General features: G+C 45.4%; 1 protein-coding gene across 6 annotated transcripts in view; it reads left to right on the forward strand.

Moving 5' to 3' along the window:
- Positions 1 to 18,560, forward strand: part of TMEM241 (transmembrane protein 241) — a 119,749-nt gene that overhangs the window by 36,982 nt on the left and 64,207 nt on the right. For all 6 annotated transcript variants that reach the window (XR_005525597.1, XR_005525601.1, XM_039217637.1 and 3 more), the window contains exons 5-9: positions 4,861 to 4,938; positions 13,636 to 13,661; positions 15,455 to 15,506; positions 17,377 to 17,425; positions 18,311 to 18,356. Coding sequence is in view for 4 of the 6 variants with exons in the window: in XM_039217637.1 (XP_039073568.1) it covers positions 4,861 to 4,938; positions 13,636 to 13,661; positions 15,455 to 15,506; positions 17,377 to 17,425; positions 18,311 to 18,356 (251 nt within the window). In the remaining 2 variants the exon portion in view is untranslated. The remainder of the gene's footprint in view (positions 1 to 4,860; positions 4,939 to 13,635; positions 13,662 to 15,454; positions 15,507 to 17,376; positions 17,426 to 18,310; positions 18,357 to 18,560) is intronic.

Consider the following 18,560-nt stretch of genomic DNA (forward strand, 5'->3'; position numbering starts at 1 on the left):
TTTTTTTTTTCTAGGAGAGAGAGAGAGAGACAGTGTGAGCAGGGGAGGGTCAGAGAGAGAGGGAGTCACAGGGATCTCAGCTCCACTCTTGATCTCAGGGTCATGAGTTCAAGCCCCACATTGGGCTCCACATTGGGTTCCACGCTGGGCATGGAGCAATAGGGGTGTTTTCCTCACTTTATGCAAAAAATGCACCAGAAAGGGTTGAAGGGATTCCTGGCCACAGCCCTCCCAGCCTCGCCCTCACTCTTTCTGGCAGTGCTTTGGGCCACATGGGAAGAGCCTGTGACCTGAGCAGAGCCTGAAGCAACAGCCTCCAAGGCCCCAACATGGCAGCCTGGAAGCAGATTTAAATACAAGAATGCAATTAAAGTACTTAGCATTGTGCCCAATACATTGTTGATAGCTGTCATTAGTGTACTTGAAAAGCAATTCTGTGTGTATCAGTAGCTCCTTTCCCAGAATGTAATCAGTGCAGGGCCTAGGAAGACTGAGAAACGTATCCATCATTTATAAAATTGAGAAAATTAGCCTCCTTGAGGTCTAGAGTTAGTATCTAGAGTTCCTAAATCTGGCGTCCTTACAGATTTTATAGTCAAAGAGGCAAAAGCATTTTTAAAAAGGTCTTAATTTTTTTATGTTTATTTTTGGGAGAGAGAGAGAGAGAATTTGTGTATGAAAGATGGGGAGGGGCGGGACAGAGGATCCAAGGCAGGCTCTGCATTGACAGCAGAGAACCCAATGCAGGGCTTTAACTCAGGAACCATGAGATCATGACCTGAGCCAAAGTTGGATGCTTAATCAACTGAGCCACTCAGATGCTCCAAAAGGTCTTAATTTTACATAAACAGTATCCAGGCCACCCTTTCATATTCATTTTCATATAACCCACCCAAGATTTTCTTTGCTATCTTCTCAAGCTGAGAACTAGAAGGCCAGGCCCTGAGTTTGCTGAACATGGCCTAATGGATAAAGCTAGTTAAAAACAAAAAATCTCTTGGGGTGCATGGGTGGCTCAGTCAGTTGAGTGTCTGACTTCGGCTCAGGTCATGATCTCACACTCATGAGTTCGAGCCCCATGTTGGGCTCTGTCCTGACAGCTCAGAGCCTGGAGCCTGCTTCGGATTCTGTGTCTCCCTCTCTCTCTGCCCCTTGCTTGCTCGTATGTGTGTGTGTGTGTGTGTGTGTGTGTGTGTGTGTGTGTGAGCGCTCTCTCTCTCTCTCAAAAGAAACATAATAAAAATTTTTTAAAAATCTCTTTAATGATTTTAAAACACATAAATATTAATTTAAAATATAAAAATTTAACAGGAGTAAAAAGCACAAAAGATAAATGAAAAACTAGGAAATAATAAAAATAAAGTATGATTTTTTTTAACTTCTTTTTTTTTTTAAAGTTTAATTCCAGTGTAATTAACATACAATGTTATATTAGTTTCAGGTGAGGAATACAGTGATTCAGCACTTCCATACATCACCCGGTGCTTATGACACTCCTTAATCCCCATTGCCTATTTCCCCCAACCTCCCAGCCACTCCCCTTTGGTAACCATCGGTGTGTTCTTTATAATTAAGAGTTTACTTTTTGGTTTGTCTCTCTTTCTCTTTTCCCTTTTTTTTTTTTTTTTTTTTGTTAAGGTTTATTTATTTTGAATGAGAGGAAGGGAGTTAGTGAGTGAGCAGTGGAGAGGCAGAGAGAGAATCCCAAGCAGGCTCCTCCCTGATGCAGGGCTATATCTCATGAACCATGAAATCATGACCCTGAGCTGAAATCAAGAGTTGGACACTTAACCGACTGTGCCACTCAGGTGTCCCCTGTTTCTTTTGTTTCTTAAATTTCACATATGAGTGAAATCATATGGTATTTGTGTTTCTGTGACTGACTTATTTCACTTAGTGTTATACTCTCTAGGTCCATCCATGTTATTGCAAATGGGAAGATCTCATTCTTCTTTATGGCTGAGTAATAGTCCATCATTTATATATTTATATATACACATATATATAATATACATGTATTATATGTACATACACACACACACACACACACACCACATCTTCTTTATCCATTCATCTATCTATGGACACTTGGGTTGCTTCCATAATTTGACTATGTCAAATAGTGCTGCAGTAATCATAGGGGTGCATGTATCCTTTTAAATTAGTGTTTTCATATTCTTTTTCTTTTTAATGTTTTATTTATTTCTGAGAGAGAGAGAGAGACAGCGTGAGCAGGGGAGGGTCAGAGAGAAAGGGAGATACAGAATCTGAAACAGGCTCCAGGCTCTGAGCTAGCTGTCAGCACAGAGCCTGACGCAGGGCTCAAACCCACAAACCGTGAGATCATGCCCTGAGCCAAAGTCAGACACTTAACCAACTGAGCCACCCAGGCACCCCTAGTGTTTTCATATTCTTTGGGTAAATATCTAGGAGTATGATTGCTGGATTATAGGGTAGTTCTATTTTTAACTTTTTGAGGAACCTCTATAGACTGTTTTCCACAGTGGCTGCGCTAGTTTGCATTCCCGCCAACAATGCACAAGGGTTCCTTTTTTTCCACATCCTTGCCAACATTTGTTGTTTCTTGTGTTGTTGAGTTTAACCATTCTGACAAGTGTGAGATAAGATTCCATTGTAGTTTTGGTTTATATTTCCCTAATAAGTGATGTTGAGCATCTTTTCACGTGTCTGATGGCCCGCTGGGTGTTTTCTTTGGAGAAATGCCTGTTCATGTCTCCTGCCCATTTTCTAATTGGATTATTTGTTAAAATAAAGTATGATTTTATTATTCATTTATTTATTTTTATAAAGTATGATTTTAAAAGGAAAAAACAGTTTGAATTGCACTTTTAATGAAAGATAAATTAAGAGTAGAAACATTAAAAAGACAGGAAAATGTAAGGCAAGAACTCCAAAAGAAATAAAACAGTGCAAGTTAGAACAAGGTACTAAAATAGGGAAGAGCTACAAAGTTTTAAAAACAAGGTAAAAATATATCCTCCCAAAAGATAAAGAACAGATCCATCTGGAAGTAGGCGAGTGGCGTGGTCTTAAGTGGGTCCTCTAAGCTGGAACAGTTTCCCAGCTCAGGGTCCTCTGTCTGGGCTGCTGAGTGTGGGCCACCTGTTAATACCACTTTTCGTGTAGTACTCCCGAGCCACCCCTCTATGTCCTTTACCTACTTGTTTCTGTCATTCCTCCCCAGTGCTCTGGGTCATAGGAATTGTTTTCCCCATATAGAGAAACAAACCAAAGTTTGGATAAGTACCCTGCTCCACTAGCCCTTTCTGATGCCAAAACCCCTGTATATCTTGATCTTTTTCACTTTTTAAGAAATGTTATCATCATCAACAACAAAGACAATAACAAAATCCCACACCCTTTAATCCTTTCTGCTCACTGTGTCAAGATTAGCCATCAAATTAGGAGAGACTGCCATTCTTAGCAAACAGCCCAGCAATAGTAAATATGCCGTGGGTGGTCCATTTACCTTAATAACCCTCTGGAGTGTTAGGTTTTGTTTTGTGTTTTTTAAAGTTTATTTATTTATTTTGAGAAGAGAAGGAGAGAGACCAAGTGCATGCATGAGCAAGGGAGGGGCAGAAACATAGAGGGAGAAAAAGAATCCTAAGCAGGCTCCATGCTGTCAGCACCAAGCCTGACACAGGCTCTGTCTCACAAACCATGAGATTGTGACCTGAGGTGAAAATCAAGAGTTGGGCACTCAACCAACTGGGCTATCCAGGCGTCCATGGAGTGTTAAGGTTTTTTTTTTTTTATCTCTTCTCCCTTCCCCTACTTTTTTGGGGTGCATATTTGATCCCAGCCATTCAAATATTTACCTCAGTTCAGTCTCCTAAATATTTCCTTAATATGAACACTTTTCTCCATTTTCACTGCCACCGCTAAGTTCAGGCCACTATCTTGCCATTCCTTGTATTAGTTTCCCATGGCCCCTGTAACAAATTGCCACATAGTGGGTGGCTTAAAACAGCAGAAACTTATTCTCCCCAGCTGTGGAGAACATCCGCGTTATTGTGCCCAAATCCTGGTGTGTCAGCAGGGCCCCACTGCCCGCCAGAGGCCCAATGAGACAATCTACTCCTCATCTCCAGCTTCTGATGGCTGCTGGTGTTTCTTGGCTTGTGGCCCCATCACTCCAGTCTCTGGCTCTGTGGTCACGTCGCCTCCCCCTCTGTGTGTGTCATATCTCTTTCTCTTACAGCTACATGTGTTTGCCTTTGGGGCCTACCCAGATAAACTCCCCATCTCAAGAATCTTCACTTAATCACAACTGCAAAGAACCCTTTTGGCCATGTAGGGTGACATTTGCAGGTCCCAGGGATTAGGGTGGGACTGTCTCTCGGGAGGCCATTTTTTAGTCATGCCCAGGGACTTTTGTAACCCTCTCTGCCTTCTGTCCTCTACTGGGAGCCCAAGTTTCTTTAAACACACAGATCAAATCATGTCACTGCCTTAAAACTCTTCAGTGGCTCCGTGGCTCTTGGCCTGGTCCTGACTCTGCTGGGGTAGGTGCACCTTTTTGTGTATTCCATCTGAGCTCTTACTTCAATACGGACTGTCTGCCTATCACGTATCCACCTTGTGCATGGGATGTGTTTCCTGTGACACACAGTAGGTGCTTAATAAATACGTGTTGAGCCTCTATATCCACCTCACCAAGAATACTCCAACAGAGAGCACTAATCCACGCAGAAGAGTTTTTGCTGGAGAGGATTATATATGTGAATGCCAAAAGTTCCCACGGATCTTTATTTTTAAGCAGAAATCAAGTATTATGTAATTAGAGGATCAAAGAAAACATTTTCATGCTTATTATATTATTCTGTTTTCTTTCAGGCCATTCCTGTGTTTCTTACTTTGCATAATGTAGCTGAAGTTATCGTCTGTGGGCACCAGAAGTGTTTTCGGAAAGAGGTAAATGATAATACAAAATGCTAGTTTCGCTTCCCTTGCTTTAAATTTCAAAGCAAATTTATGGCCCAAATTAGTGTCTACCTTTTCCTGCCATCTGTTTCCTGTCAGTGGTCAAGACTGCTTGGCAGTCGTCACTAATTTCAAAGATCGTGCGTTTGACATCCCTTCAGTTCACCGTACATGCGTGGGAATGCTTGTTGATCTGAACGGCACTCAGCGGGTCAGGGCAAAGCAAGCACTTTGGGATACGAGGAGGAATTTGCTGTGCGTGAGGAATGGGGGTGGGGCCCTCATTCCAACCTGCAGAGAATCCCAGGGCCACAGGGAAATGTATGGCAGAGAATTCACGTAGGGGGCTGGGAGCCTTAGCCCCCCCAGGGGAAATCCCCTTTCTTCCTAAGCCCAGCTCTGCCTCACACCAGCTCAAGCAAGTGCCTTCACCTTCTGTGCCTCCACTGGGGAAAAGGGGACGGTAACAACACCTGGCTCATACATTGTTGGGAGGACACAGCAAGGCACATGTGTTCAGTGCTTCCAAAGGTTTCTGGTGCCTAGTAGGTACTCTGTACATGTTTGCTACATTTATTAACCTTATTAGTGGCAGATTTAATTTGGTCCCTCTTTTGGGAGCTCTTTTTTTTCTAACATCTGCCCATTTGAAATGGTTTCATATAAAAATGTGGAACTTTCCAACCAGAGAGACTAGCTGGCCATTCAGGCCCCTCTCTTCTTATAGGTATGCGGGCGAGAGAGGCATCGTTCCTGTGGCCCAGGCCACCCACACACCTGTGCAGCCTGTCATCCCCGCCTGCTGCTTGCAGGCAGCTCCATGGCTACTTCCTTGTCCTCTTTGACTTCTCTCCGTCTCTGCTGGCTAACTTTCCTCAGCCCGTGGACACACGCAGTGCTCTCAGTCCACCAAGGATGGAGCGGGCCCTGGGAGACCCGCTGACACGAACCCAGCTCTCAAAGGCCCCGTTTTGAAAACCAACACTGGACGCCAATGCCAGCATGCACCCCTCCACCTCTGCTCCACTGCGATCTCACCCCCCACCCCCAGCACAGTGTGGGAGGGAAGGAGGTTCAAGTTCAGAGCTGTTCACAGACTTGTATCCCTCTTACCCCCAACCCGCTCCTGCTCCTGCCCCCACCATTCCCCTGGAGTTGCTCTGGTTGAAGTCACCGATGGCTGCATTTATGCGACTTCCGTTGCCCTTGTATGCCATTCATCACCAGGTTCACTGCTGCCTTTCCTTGCATCTCTTGGCCCCCTTGACCTGCTGGTTCTCTTCCAGAGTCTCTGGCTCCTCCTTCCCTTCCGTTTTTTTCGCCTGCCCTTCAGGGTCTCCCGGGGCTCTGTGTCAGGAGCCCTTTGTTCCACACACGCTTTCTGGACAGTCTCAACCACACGCATGGCGGCGTCCCCGTTCTGTTCACTGAGACTCCTGTGTCCCATCTCCAGCCCAGACCTCTCTCTGAGCTCAGGTCCCCATGATCTGCTGCCTCTAGCTGTCTGCCCAGCTGTTTCCTGGGTGTCTGAAACGCAAAGGGAACAAACCAGAACTGTTGTTTTCCCAACCTGCTTCCTGCTTGGTGATCCTGATCCTGATCATCACCACGAAGTCAGAAATACAGGAGTTCTTAGAGTCCTGCCTTGGTCTTCTTCAGCGCCCCCCCCCCCCCCCCCCCCCCCCCCCCCCCCCCCCCCCCCCCCCGCCGCTGCACCCTGTTTCTGAATCTGTTCCCTCTTCTCCATTCCCACTGCTGCTGTCGCCTTGGTTCAGGTCCTTATCTGTTTTTCATGGCTACCTGGCTAGGGGCCAAATGACATCTTGCTCCCCCAGTCTCTCGGGCAGCCGAGTAGGGGCTGGGGCGAACAGAACTGGCTTAGGCTGTTCTTGTGTTCTGTGCGTGCCATCACCTGCCATCTCCTGGCAGGTGTGCGGTAGTGCCTGGGTGCTTGCCCTGCCTCTGCCTCTGCCTGCCCTCACCCTCCTCCATGCTGCGTGCCAGTGACCTTCTGATACAGATCCGGTCACATCCCCGTGCACTTAAGGGACTGCCCATGACCTACACAGAGGCACGTAAAGCTTGTCACCACCGGGATACTATCTACCTTTCGGATTTTAGAAAATCTGGACGCAACCAAACTTCTCACTTTTCCTAGACCACATAGTGATGTTTTGTTTTGTTTTGTTTTGTGTTTTTGTGATCTGTCAGAGAACCTCTTCAAGCACCCGCTCATTTATTCTAAATGCACGCCCACTGGGCCAGGCGCTGCACCTACAGTAGTGAGGAAGAGGTGCGGTCCTTCTGCTCAGGGCTCCTCTTACAGAGCATCAGCTGAGTAGGGGAGACACTCAATGAATCATGACACTGCCTGCTGGATTGTATGGCCTGAGAGGCCACTCTGGGGAAGTGACATTTAAACACAAAGGCTAAGCAGGAGTTTAACAGGTGAGAGCAAGGGGAGGGCACCCAGTAAGAAGGAGCAAAGGGCCAGATATAGGAGGGGACTTGGCAGAAGTCACTTTGGGCCAGTGAGGCTGGAGCTTGACAGGAAAGAGACGGTGGCTTAGGATGAGGCTGGAGCCTTAGGACAAGCCTTTGAGGCTGAGCTAGGAATGTGGGCTTTATGCTGTGTGCAGGGAATGGCCAGGGTTGGGTGTGAAAGGCCAGAGAGACTGATCAGATTTACAGCGTTGAAAGCTCATCCAGCTGTGTATGGAGGAGAAAGGACTGCAGGAGCTGAGAGGGGACCCTGTGGTGACTCTCGAGGTCCCACAAGGGGGCTTTAGTATTTTAGGCTAGTCTGCATGCAGTTGGAACCTTCCCTGACACCTCAAGGAGCGTGAGCACCTCTCTCTGACATTGTACTTCTCACACCATATGGCATTTTCCATATTTCATCAATTACATGCCGCTTTTTTCACGTTAAAAAATTACTACTGGACACCTGGGTGGCTCAGTCAGTTAAGGGTCTGACTCTTGATGTCGACTCAGGGCTTGATCTCACAGTTCATGAGTTCGAGCCCCGTGTCGGGGTCTGTGCTGACAGTGTGGAGCCTCCTTAGGATTCTCTCTCTCTCCCCCTTTCTCTGTCCCATCCCCTGCTCGCATCTTCTCTCTGAAAATAAACAAACTTTAATGAAAGTATTCACTACCTCTAGTTGAGATGCTTTTACAGTCAATGGCATCCTGTGGTCAAATGCTTTCTTTCTTGGTAGTATATAAAAGAATGGGGAATTTTATAATCAGTGGCATCTGAGGTTCACTGAAATGTGGTTAGGAGTTTCCCTGGGTCTTTGCCTGCTTTCTCCGAGCTGCCTCTTGGCAGGCACCACGTGCCTGTTCTCTGCGTGGCCGCAGAGTCCAGCCCCGGAACTGCTGCCAAGCTGAAATTCACGAATCAGTCCCTGAGGTTGAGAAACTCACCAAGAGCTGCTCCTGCTTCTTATCTTCAAAGTGGATACTTTTGTTGTGAATTGGAAATGAAGATTCATCTGGTCTAGGGAAGGGATCCTGGCATTTCTACAAGGTATTTCTTGCTGGTGGACAAGTCCAATCACATAGGCAAGGTTAAGTGTTAGAGTCCTCAGGGGTATTTCCATCAGCCAAAGACCAGGGGCCAGACTTCCAGGCTGAGAGGACCTATCCTTGGAAGAAATTGGATAAACACCAAAATATTTTGAATCTTTATCTCTATTTCATCACTAACACTAAACAGCATACTTTCTTTTAAAAAAAAATTTAATTCCAGTATAGTTAACATACAGTGTTATATTAGTTTCAGGTGTACAATATAGCAATTAAACAATTCCATACATCACCCAGTGCTCATCACAAGTGTAATCTTAATCCCCTTCATCATTTCACCCATTCCCCCCCCCCACCTCCCCTCTGGTAACCATCTGTTTGTTCTCTATAGTTAAGAGTCTGTTTTTAGCTTTAGGTCTTTTTTTTTTTTTTTTATGTTTGTTTGTTTTGTTTCTTAACTTCCACATATGGGTGAAATCATATGATATTTTTCTTTCTCTGACTGACTGACTGACTACACTTAGATTATACCTTCTAGGTCCATTCATGTTGTTGCAAATGGAAAGATTTCATTCTTTTTAATGGCTGAATAATATTCCATTATATACATATGCCACATCTCCTTTAAATTTTTTTTTTAAGTTTATTTATTTTGAGGGGCACCTGGGTGGCTCAGCTGGTTGAGCATCTCGCTTTGGCTCAGGTCATAGCCTCACAGCTTATAGGTTTGAGCCCCACATTGGGCTCTGTGCTGACAGCTCAGAGCCTGGAGCCTGCTTCAGATTCTGTGTCTCCCTCTCTGTCTCCCCTTCCCCCCCGCTCATGCTCTGTCTCTGTCTCTCTCTCTCAAAATAAGTAAATATTAAAAAAAAATTTTTTTTTAATGTTTTATTTATTTCGGAGAGAGAGGCAGTGTGAGCAGGGGAGGGTCAGAGAGAGAGGGAGACACAGAATCCACAGCAGGCTCCAGGCTCTGAGCTGTCAGCACAGAGCCCGACGCAGGGCTCAAACCCACGAACCATGAGATCGTGACCTGAGCCAAAGTTGGACGCTTAACTGACTGAGCCACCCAGGCACCCCGAAAATAAGTAAATATTAAAAAATTATTTAAGGCGTGCCTGGTGGCTCAGTCAGTTAAGCTTGGTGCTGACAGCTCGGAGCCTGGAGCCTGCTTCAGATTCTGTGTCTCCTTCTCTCTCTGCCCCTCCCCAGCTTGTGCTCTTTGTCTCTCTCAAATATAAACATTAAACATTTTTTAAAAATATTTAAAAAAAAACCCTTTATTTCCTTTATGAACATAATAACCTATAATAAATCATAGAACATGCAGAGGGAAAAAGTCCCAGAAATCAACCGTGATCCTACTTCGCAGAGGATATTACTCTATGCTTTCAGACTTCTTTCTATGCACATATGTAGACATACTTATGTATATGATATACTATATCCTATTTTCCTGATCAACTTGTCAGGAATCTCTGTTTGTGCTCTCATTCCACTCCACATGGAACATGGTGTGTTGACCAGTCCCTCTGTGTAAACTTGCAAGTGGTTTCTAGTAGGTTGGCATTAAAAGCTGCTCTGTGATGAATATTGCTGATATTTTCTCAATATGATTCACTTTCCTGGTCATTTAGCCTGGAGCCTCAACAAAGTCACTAGATGTTACCAGGAACGTGGCTGTGTGACACGACTTAGACTTTACCTGTGACTCACATTGAGCTCTCACAGTGATTTAGCTGACCTCCGATAATGTTAGCTCTTTGACCATTATGTGTTGGTTTCTCCAGACTCAACTCTGGAGAGGAAGGTTGACCTCCTCACCCTCGTTCCCAGGTCATGAGAATATACTCTACCTGGAGCTGTGGTTCATTGTCACCATCCCTGGTTCTCTGTGCGTGCATGTGCAAACACATGCACACAGCTTGACTTTTAGAGGGTAGTGTATGGCTTGTGGAAATAGTCTCCCTACCTCGCAGTATAGTTGTCACAGTTCAATATTACAATATTGCTACTCATTCTTATTATGGTTTTTTGTTGAACATTTGTTAAGTATATACTCTGGCTGTGGAGATATAGAGGACACATTGGTCACCCTCACAGAACTGAGCTAAATGGAAGAGCCAACATGTAAACACACTCTGTAATGCCCATATGACATTCTATGGGGGGGGGAGAGCGGGGGGTGACGTAAAGCTGCTTGGAAGGGTCATGGGTGAGATTTGAACCCAGTCACACAGATGATAGGAATTTTCAAAATGTAGGGAGAAGGGGCACTCCGGACAGGCAGAGAAACAGCAAATAAAGGTAGTGATCTGAAAGGGCCGGTGGCTTGTCACCACAGGACTGGTAGGCTGGCTGTGACAGAATAACTTCATAAAGGATCAGGGCTCCAGGGCTAGATTGCCTGAGCTCAAACCCTGTGTGACCTTGGGCAACTTAGCTAATTTCTCAGTGCCTTGGTGATCACAACTGTAGCATATAGCCTGAGACTTAATTAACCCATAATGATATAAGTCAATACCTGTAGAGGGCTTAGAACAACACCGGCCCAGAGTAGGTAGCCCTCACAGTAATTTAGCTGACTCTCGTAATGTTAGCTATTTATTGTTATTTTTGGCGGTATGACTTTTGAGAAGTTATACTGACCCATTCAGAACACTGGGATATCACGAGGACTTATCACTGGGTGACTTTAGGACTGAGAAGCCTGAAAAGGTGAACACCCAGACAGTAACCACTCAGTTACTGTTTTTGAAGCCCTTGGAGATGGGGCTCAATAATGCATTTATTGCTTGTTTTAATATCCATATCTCAGGTTCTGGCTCCTCTGGCCAGAGGTGTTTATTTATTTAAAAAATATTTTTTTAATGTTTATTTATTTTTGAGAGAAGGGGCAGAGAGAAGGAGACAGGGGATCCGACGCAGGCCCCATGCTGTCAGCACAGAGCCCGATGTGGGGCTCAAACTCACAGAACCTCGAGATCATGACCTTAGCTGAAGTCAGACATTTAACCTACTCAGCCACCCAGGTGCCCCAAGACATGTTTAAAATAAAATGAAACAGTTCCTCCTCTGAGAAATGGGTGATCCTCTGAATCACACACCGTATTGATTTGCTGCCCTGTGACAGAAGCCCCCTGACAGCCACTTGCTGGGTGACTGTGATTACTGTTCATGGAGGAGCCGGGACATGCTTTTTGTCTCTGTCCTGTCCCTACTCTCCCACCAAATTGTTGCAGACATTGATTACATTTAGTTCTTTTAGTGACACATTTTCCCTTGATGAGGGCAATTCTCCAAGTGTTGTGAGCCAGGTCACCTTTTGGGTCATCCTTTCCCTACTGAAGGGATAAGTATCTCCACCAGGTGGCAGCAGAGTCACGGTCGGCGTCGCCAGCTGAGGCCGGTTCCACACAGATGAAAAGGACCTAAACATGCAAGGCACTCCTTTGCACACACACAGGATCCATTTATTAAAACAATACAAACTGGATTATTTAGTAATGCATGAAAACTGAACATAGCCTTCATAGCAAACCATGTTTCCTTGTCACTGGTTCACATTTAAGCAACAATTGAGATGTAATTGACGTATAACATTATATTAGTTTCAGATGGACAGTATATCGGCTTGATATTTGTATATATTGCAGAATGATCACAATAAGTCTGGTTAACATACAGTACCATATGCAGTTATAAAATGTTTTTTCTTGTGATGAATACTTTCAGGATCTACTCTCTTAGCAACTTTGAGATATACAATAAGGTATTAGTAACTATAGTCACCATGCATGTTCATTACATGCCCAAGACTTCTTTTATAACTGGAAGTTTGTGTCTTTTGAATGCTTCATTTTTAAGACTTTTTTTTAATGTTTACTTATTCTTGAGAGGGAGAGAGGGAGAGAGAGAAAAAACACAAGTCGGGGAGGAGCAGAGAGAGGCGGGACAGAGAATCTGAAGCGGGCTCTGTGCTGACAGCAGAGACCCCGACATGGGACTCAAACTCATGAACTGTGAGACCATGACCTGATTTGAAGTTGGATGCTTAACTGACTGAACCACCCAGGCACCACTGGGTGCTTCAATTTTAAACAATATAGTCATACTTTACTTTTCCTGAACTAGAGTAAAAAAAACTATAGTTTATCCTCAACTAGCAAAGTAATCCTTTTGAAATGCCCAGAATTAATCTGTCATTTCCTCTATCAAATATAGAAAAATCTATGCTTCTCCCTGCTAGAACTTTTTTCCTGAGTGCAAAGGACTAATTCCCTTTAGATGACTAATAAAAAGGAGAGGATAAAAGTAGACTCCACATTAGAATCTCCTCATTTCAGAGAGCTTTAAATGCCAATTTCAGATTTCCCCAGTCTGCTCTTTCTCTCTTTCTAGGGGAGGGAGAGTTAACAGTTCCTTCTCCTTTTTCCTGTTTCTTCATTTATACATCATCCCAGAGAATTTATGACACTGCCCAGAGTCAGAGCCGGATTAACGAAAGGAAAATATAAGGAGCTAGATTGGAACAGAAATTGAACAGGAGCTTAATTTATCTTCTTGCACAGGTCACATGGATTTCTCTCTCTCTTTTGTCTTGGTGTATAAGATATTTGAAGGCTTGGCCCTGGCATCATTTTGGGGTTTTGTGAGTAAACATGATTCCAGTGGTGAGGTTAGTAAAACTGTATGCCCTGAGTGCTTTGCCCCGATGACCCAATTCTGGACCTCTGAGTCATTCTTCATGTGGTCCAAGCAGAAAAAGCCCCAAGAAATACTGAGGTGCAGCAAGCACTTAAGTCCCCAGTAACCTTACTCAAAATTTATTTGCCTCTTGGTCTAAATATTTTCTTTCAGGGGCTCCAGGATGGCTCAATCGGTTAAGCATCCGAGTTCGGCTCAGGTCATGATCTTGTGGTTTGTGGGTTCAAGCCCCATGTCTGGCTCTATGCTGACAGCTTGGAGCCTGGAGCCTGCTTTGGAATCAGTGTCTCTCTCTGTCTCTGCCCCTCTCACACTCATGCTCTGTCTCTCCCTGTCTCTCAAAAATGAATAAACATTTAAAAAAATGTTTTAATATATAAAATAAATATTTTCTTTCAAGGAGAAAAAGAGAATTTTTAAAAACTAACTGTAAGTCTCTTTATTTTCATACAGAAAACGTCTCCTGCAAAGATTTGTAGGTAAGCTTAAAAAAAAACAAAAACCCACAGCCCTCTAAAATAGAAGATTTAACCTGATTTTAAACGTTGATGATAAACTGTTGGAGATTCCTATTCGAGAGTGGGCAGGATTTATTATATACATTCATGTACCCTTATTTTGTGTCTTATTCTAAATTTTACTCTCTCTGTGTGTATTTTTTTCCCGTGAGATATTCAGTTCCTAAGGGGAAAGTAACATGTGCTAGATTTCAGCTCTTGGCCCCCAAACCTTTGCTAAGAGTTGTGCACTGCCGACGGGAGAAGGAAAATGGAAAACACAGGAATGACTTAAAATTTGAAAAATATTTTTTGCAGCTTCATGGATTTTTATGATTCCCGTGGTGGAAAAGCGCTGGCCGCAAGGGTCAGGGATCTGAGTCGTCGTCTTAGGCAAAGTGACTAAGGGCCAGCCTCACAGCCCTCTGTGCCTCATCTCCTTGGCTGGAACATGGACTGGGCTGAACTCTCAGGCCGTCCCTGTGCCTCCAGTGTGCTAAGTCCCTTGTTCTCTAGCTGCTCCCGGCCTCCTCCACCATAGCCACGAAGCTCAGTCCTGAAGATAGAAAACCAACAGACACATGGATTTAGGACTTTTTGTTTCATATATTTCTGGGCTTTCATCCAGTCTCTTAGTTTGCTTTTATTACAGGCTGCTACTTGGGAAAAAATAATAGCAACACTGTCAGGACTCATCCTCTCTTTAAAAGATGAGCAGGTGTTAAACGGAGGCATTAAAACGCACTAATACCTGATGTAGCCAGGTGTTGCTCAAGGCCAGGTTTGGTGGGAAAACCAGGCGCTGCCTCACACCTGGCCGTCCCCTCTCCTCTTAGCCCCAAGGGCTGCCTGCTTGAGGTGCTGTCTAAGGCTCACTGCCTGTGGGTGGGGAAAGTGGCTGGGGACACATCCTAGGTTCTAAAAAGTCCTCTGCTGTAGGGAGACACCCAATCCATTAGAGTTCTCCTCTCCTGCCACCTGCCTAATCCTGTGCAGCCCCAGAAACCCTTCCAACAGCCTCCCTCGACTCCCTGCACCCTTTGCCTCTGGTGCTTTGGTAATCTGGTGCCTTCTTAAGAGTTGGCGAGGCTATAGGATGGGGATGGGCTGGAGTGGAGGACCTTCCTGTGCCTTAGGATGGTTCCGTGTCATCCTGACCTTCCCAGGGTTGCGAGGTCCCAGTGCTGTACCAGTCCCCCTGGCCCAGCCCAGCCGGCCGTGCACGGTGGGTTATGCATATTTGTCAGGAATGCTGCCTGAGTGACGTTCTGTCCTTCTCAGGATGCCATATCAGGAGGCACACGATGTACATCTGTCCTGTCATTGGAGATGTTAAGTTTGATCACTTGGTGAAGGTGCTGCACCGAAGATTTTAATGTGCTGCTTTTGCCTAAGTGCCATAACTGCAATCTAATTGCCCAGCTTTCCATTGGTGTATTTTTGGGGATCTGCAGTTAAAAAAAATCTCCTTTTACTATCTGTTTCACGGGCATCCTGGTCTTCTCCAGTGAGCCAGTTGTGGTTTCACAAATGCCTGTGTCTGGGGGAAGGCCAGCAGAGCACCCGGGGAAGGAACTGTCTGCTCACCAGTGCAGCACACGGTTGAAAGCTGCATAGGTAGTGGGGTTCTCAGAGGCAGAACAGGGGCATGTGGCTTGGTCTCAAAGGGTCTTGGCCCATCCACGCTCCACTCAGTATGTTTCAACCTCCACGGTCTCTGGGAACCCCTTTGATGTTGAAAAGTGAAGCTGCGTGTCTTTTCTCCCTTTGCACAGTGCCCTCTTCCTCCTGGCTGCTGCGGGATGCCTCCCCTTCAACGACTCCCAGGTAAGTTCAAGTGCATTCATTTTGCCTCCCAAGTACCTTTTACTCTCTGAAGGCTGCATGTATGAGCAGAACTTTCTAGTCCTTCCTTCTAGAACCAGAAGAGCACTAGCCTATGCAAAGGCATTTCGAAGCTTCCAGGCTGGGTACCTCTTGACTAGGTCAACACCTTTTCCTCAGGCTATTGCCTTCTCCCCAAGGCTGTGGTGATGCAGCAGGGCTCTGACCGCTGGGCACTGTGGTGGTGCAGTCTGCCCTCTGTGTGCTTGAAGGACCCACAAGCCAGTGCCCAAGTTGCCTTAGCCTTGTGCATAGAGGTGAAGTTGATTTTCCCCCTCATCCAAAGGGCCTCATCTGTAGAGTGATTTTCACTTTGTTATCTCAAGTTTTTCTTTATTAGGCACTGAGGACCCACCCCTACCCCCCCAATAGTCATCTCATAAGTGGGTCTATTTTCCCTCTTTTGTCCCCCAGCACTTATTAAGTCCCCATCAAGTGTCAGGCACTGAGCCAGGCTCTGGGGACACAAAGAAAGAATTGTCCTCATCTAGGCGGAAGTCAGAGTCTAGACAGAGCAAAGGGGAGGAGGATAGATAATAAACAGATAATTACAACACACGGAGGCCAGAGCTCTGTCCTGGGGAGATGCGGATGTTGTGAGGCACCTATGAAGACTTGGGAACCAGGAAGGAGGAATAGCTAACAATTATAGGGAGCTAGCTACGTGTCAGGCTCTGTGCCAATGCTTTATGTGTCTTCTTTTATTTAAAATCTCATAGTTTTATGAGGAAAGGGACTATTATTGTCTCTACTGCAGAGCTAAAGAATAATGAGGCCCCAGGGCATCTGGGTGGCTCAGTCGATTGAGTGTCTGACTCTTGATTTTGACTTGGATCATGATCTCATGGTTCATGAGTTCAAGTCCCACATCGGGCTCTGCGCTGACAGTGAGGAGCCTGCTTGGGATTCTGTCTTCCTCTTTCTCTGCTCCTCCCCACTCATGTTCCCTCTTTCTCAAAAGGAAATAATTATTAAAAAAAATAATAATGAGGCCCTCGAGGTCCCCACTAATGAATAAGTGGGGATTCTAGAATTAATGCTACATCTTTCTGATGCTAGAGCCCAACTCTGCTATCTGGACCTAAATCTTGAAAGATGGGGGGGAGTTGACCAGGAGAAGAAGGCAAGTGTTTGCATAGTCCTGGAGCTGTCCGGAGTATTCTGTGATTCAACTTTAGTGAACACATCTTATGTGCCTGGCCCTGTGCCAATTCCTGCCCTGCCGGAATTTACAGCCTAATGGATGGTGGAGAGAGAGACAGCTGACAGGTGAAATAGAGTGTGTCTGATGAGATAAGCTTCTATGGAGAAAAATAAGGAAGGGAAGAAGAGAGGGAGTGCTTCCCCTGCCCCCCCCCCCCCCCCCCGGCTAAGTTGGTGGAGGGGAGCATTTGTGCTGGGGGAAGTGCAAGTGCAAGTTCTTTCCCTGGAGGGGGTGCAGTGGATAGGACTGGGCTTGTCAGAGAGATCCTTGGGTGTCGTGAGTTTGAAGTTTATCCTAAAGTCCCTGGAGACTGGTGAGTGATTTTAAGTGATAGATGACACCATTGAATTAGCCTTTTAGAGACATAGTTTGAGGGCAGTGTGGAGAATGGGGCAAGGGGTGCTGGACACAGAGAACCCTGTTAGGAAGATTTTGTAAGCAGCCAGTTGGGAAATGAGGACAGACTGGCCCGAGGCCCCCAGAATCCTGTTGTGGAACCCTTCCTCGGCACTGTGCATCCACATCTATGGTTTCTGATGACCAGGCTGGGTCCTGTGTGTCTGTACTTACAGCCGTTTTTGGTTTTTGTTTTTTAATCTTGTGTTACAGTTTGATCCAGATGGATATTTCTGGGCTGTAATTCACTTATTCTGTGTAGGTAAGTGTTAAAAAAATGCTTACTTAAATAATTGAGGCTTAATATTTAGACCTTATCATATATGTCCACTTTTCAGTGACTCTGAGCAATAGGAAGGGTCCACAGGCCAGCTGTCCACAGGAATCTATCCCCAAAACCAAGAACACACTTTGCATACTGTATGTTAGCCAATCAGACAATAAACCATATTTAAAAAAAAAAAAAAACCAGGTGTCAAGATTAAAATTACATGGGCATTTTCTGATCTGATTTTCCTGTTCTGGAGTTTTCCTCAAATGTTTCCATTTCTGATATAGTCTCCTCTTTTTCTCAACCAACATTAATTAACTCACCGTGGCTGGGGCCCCACTCGCTGAAGCCTACTTGCGAAATGCCAGTTGGTCTTCTCGAAAAGTGGTGGGGAAGATCCAGAAGTTTGTGCCAGAAATACTCTCTTTCAGCAGTGTACCCAAAGGAAAGTAAGAGTGGGGGACGGTTGGATAAAAGGCCCATCTGACTTTATTTCAAGTCATATACTCAGTGTTTCCTGTCTGCAGTCGTGGAGGAAGGGCAATGCCCTGACTTTGTTACACACAGTTCAGAGATCCAGGGTATTTCTTTCCCCTGGGCACCCTGCAAAGGAAGCGGAAAGCTTCCTGTTAATTGTCTCCTGCTGATCATGAGCCTTCCTGGCCCAGCGCTCTCCTGTACCCAAACGGTTATCACAGGGATTGTGGCTTTCACATCCTCGAGCCCTCCAGTGTTGTTGTCGCCCCCTGTTGGCGCTGGGTGAGCCTTGTGGGAAGGGCAGCCCTTGTGCATGTGGATTTCATGCTTCCCCGGAATTGCCTGCAGCCCCTTCTGCAGAATGCCCTGTGCCAGTAACACCCATTGCTTTGTTTTCAGGAGCTTATAAGATATTGCAGAAGTCCCGGAAACCCAATGCATTAAGGTAAACTTTTAATTTTTTTTGTTTATTCCTTTTTTTTTTTGAGAAAGAGATAGAGAGCAGGAGGGGAGGAGCAGAGAGAGAGGGAGACAGAATCCCGAGTAGGCTCTGTGCTGACAGCACAGTTGCGGGGTCTGAACCCATGAACCATGAGAGCATGACCTGAGCTGAAGTCAAGAGTCAGATGCGCAACTGATTGAGCCACCC

This window comes from Hyaena hyaena, unplaced genomic scaffold (assembly GCF_003009895.1).
Source record: "Hyaena hyaena isolate Hyena2069 unplaced genomic scaffold, ASM300989v1 scaffold_14, whole genome shotgun sequence".
Taxonomy (NCBI): Eukaryota; Metazoa; Chordata; class Mammalia; order Carnivora; family Hyaenidae; genus Hyaena; species Hyaena hyaena.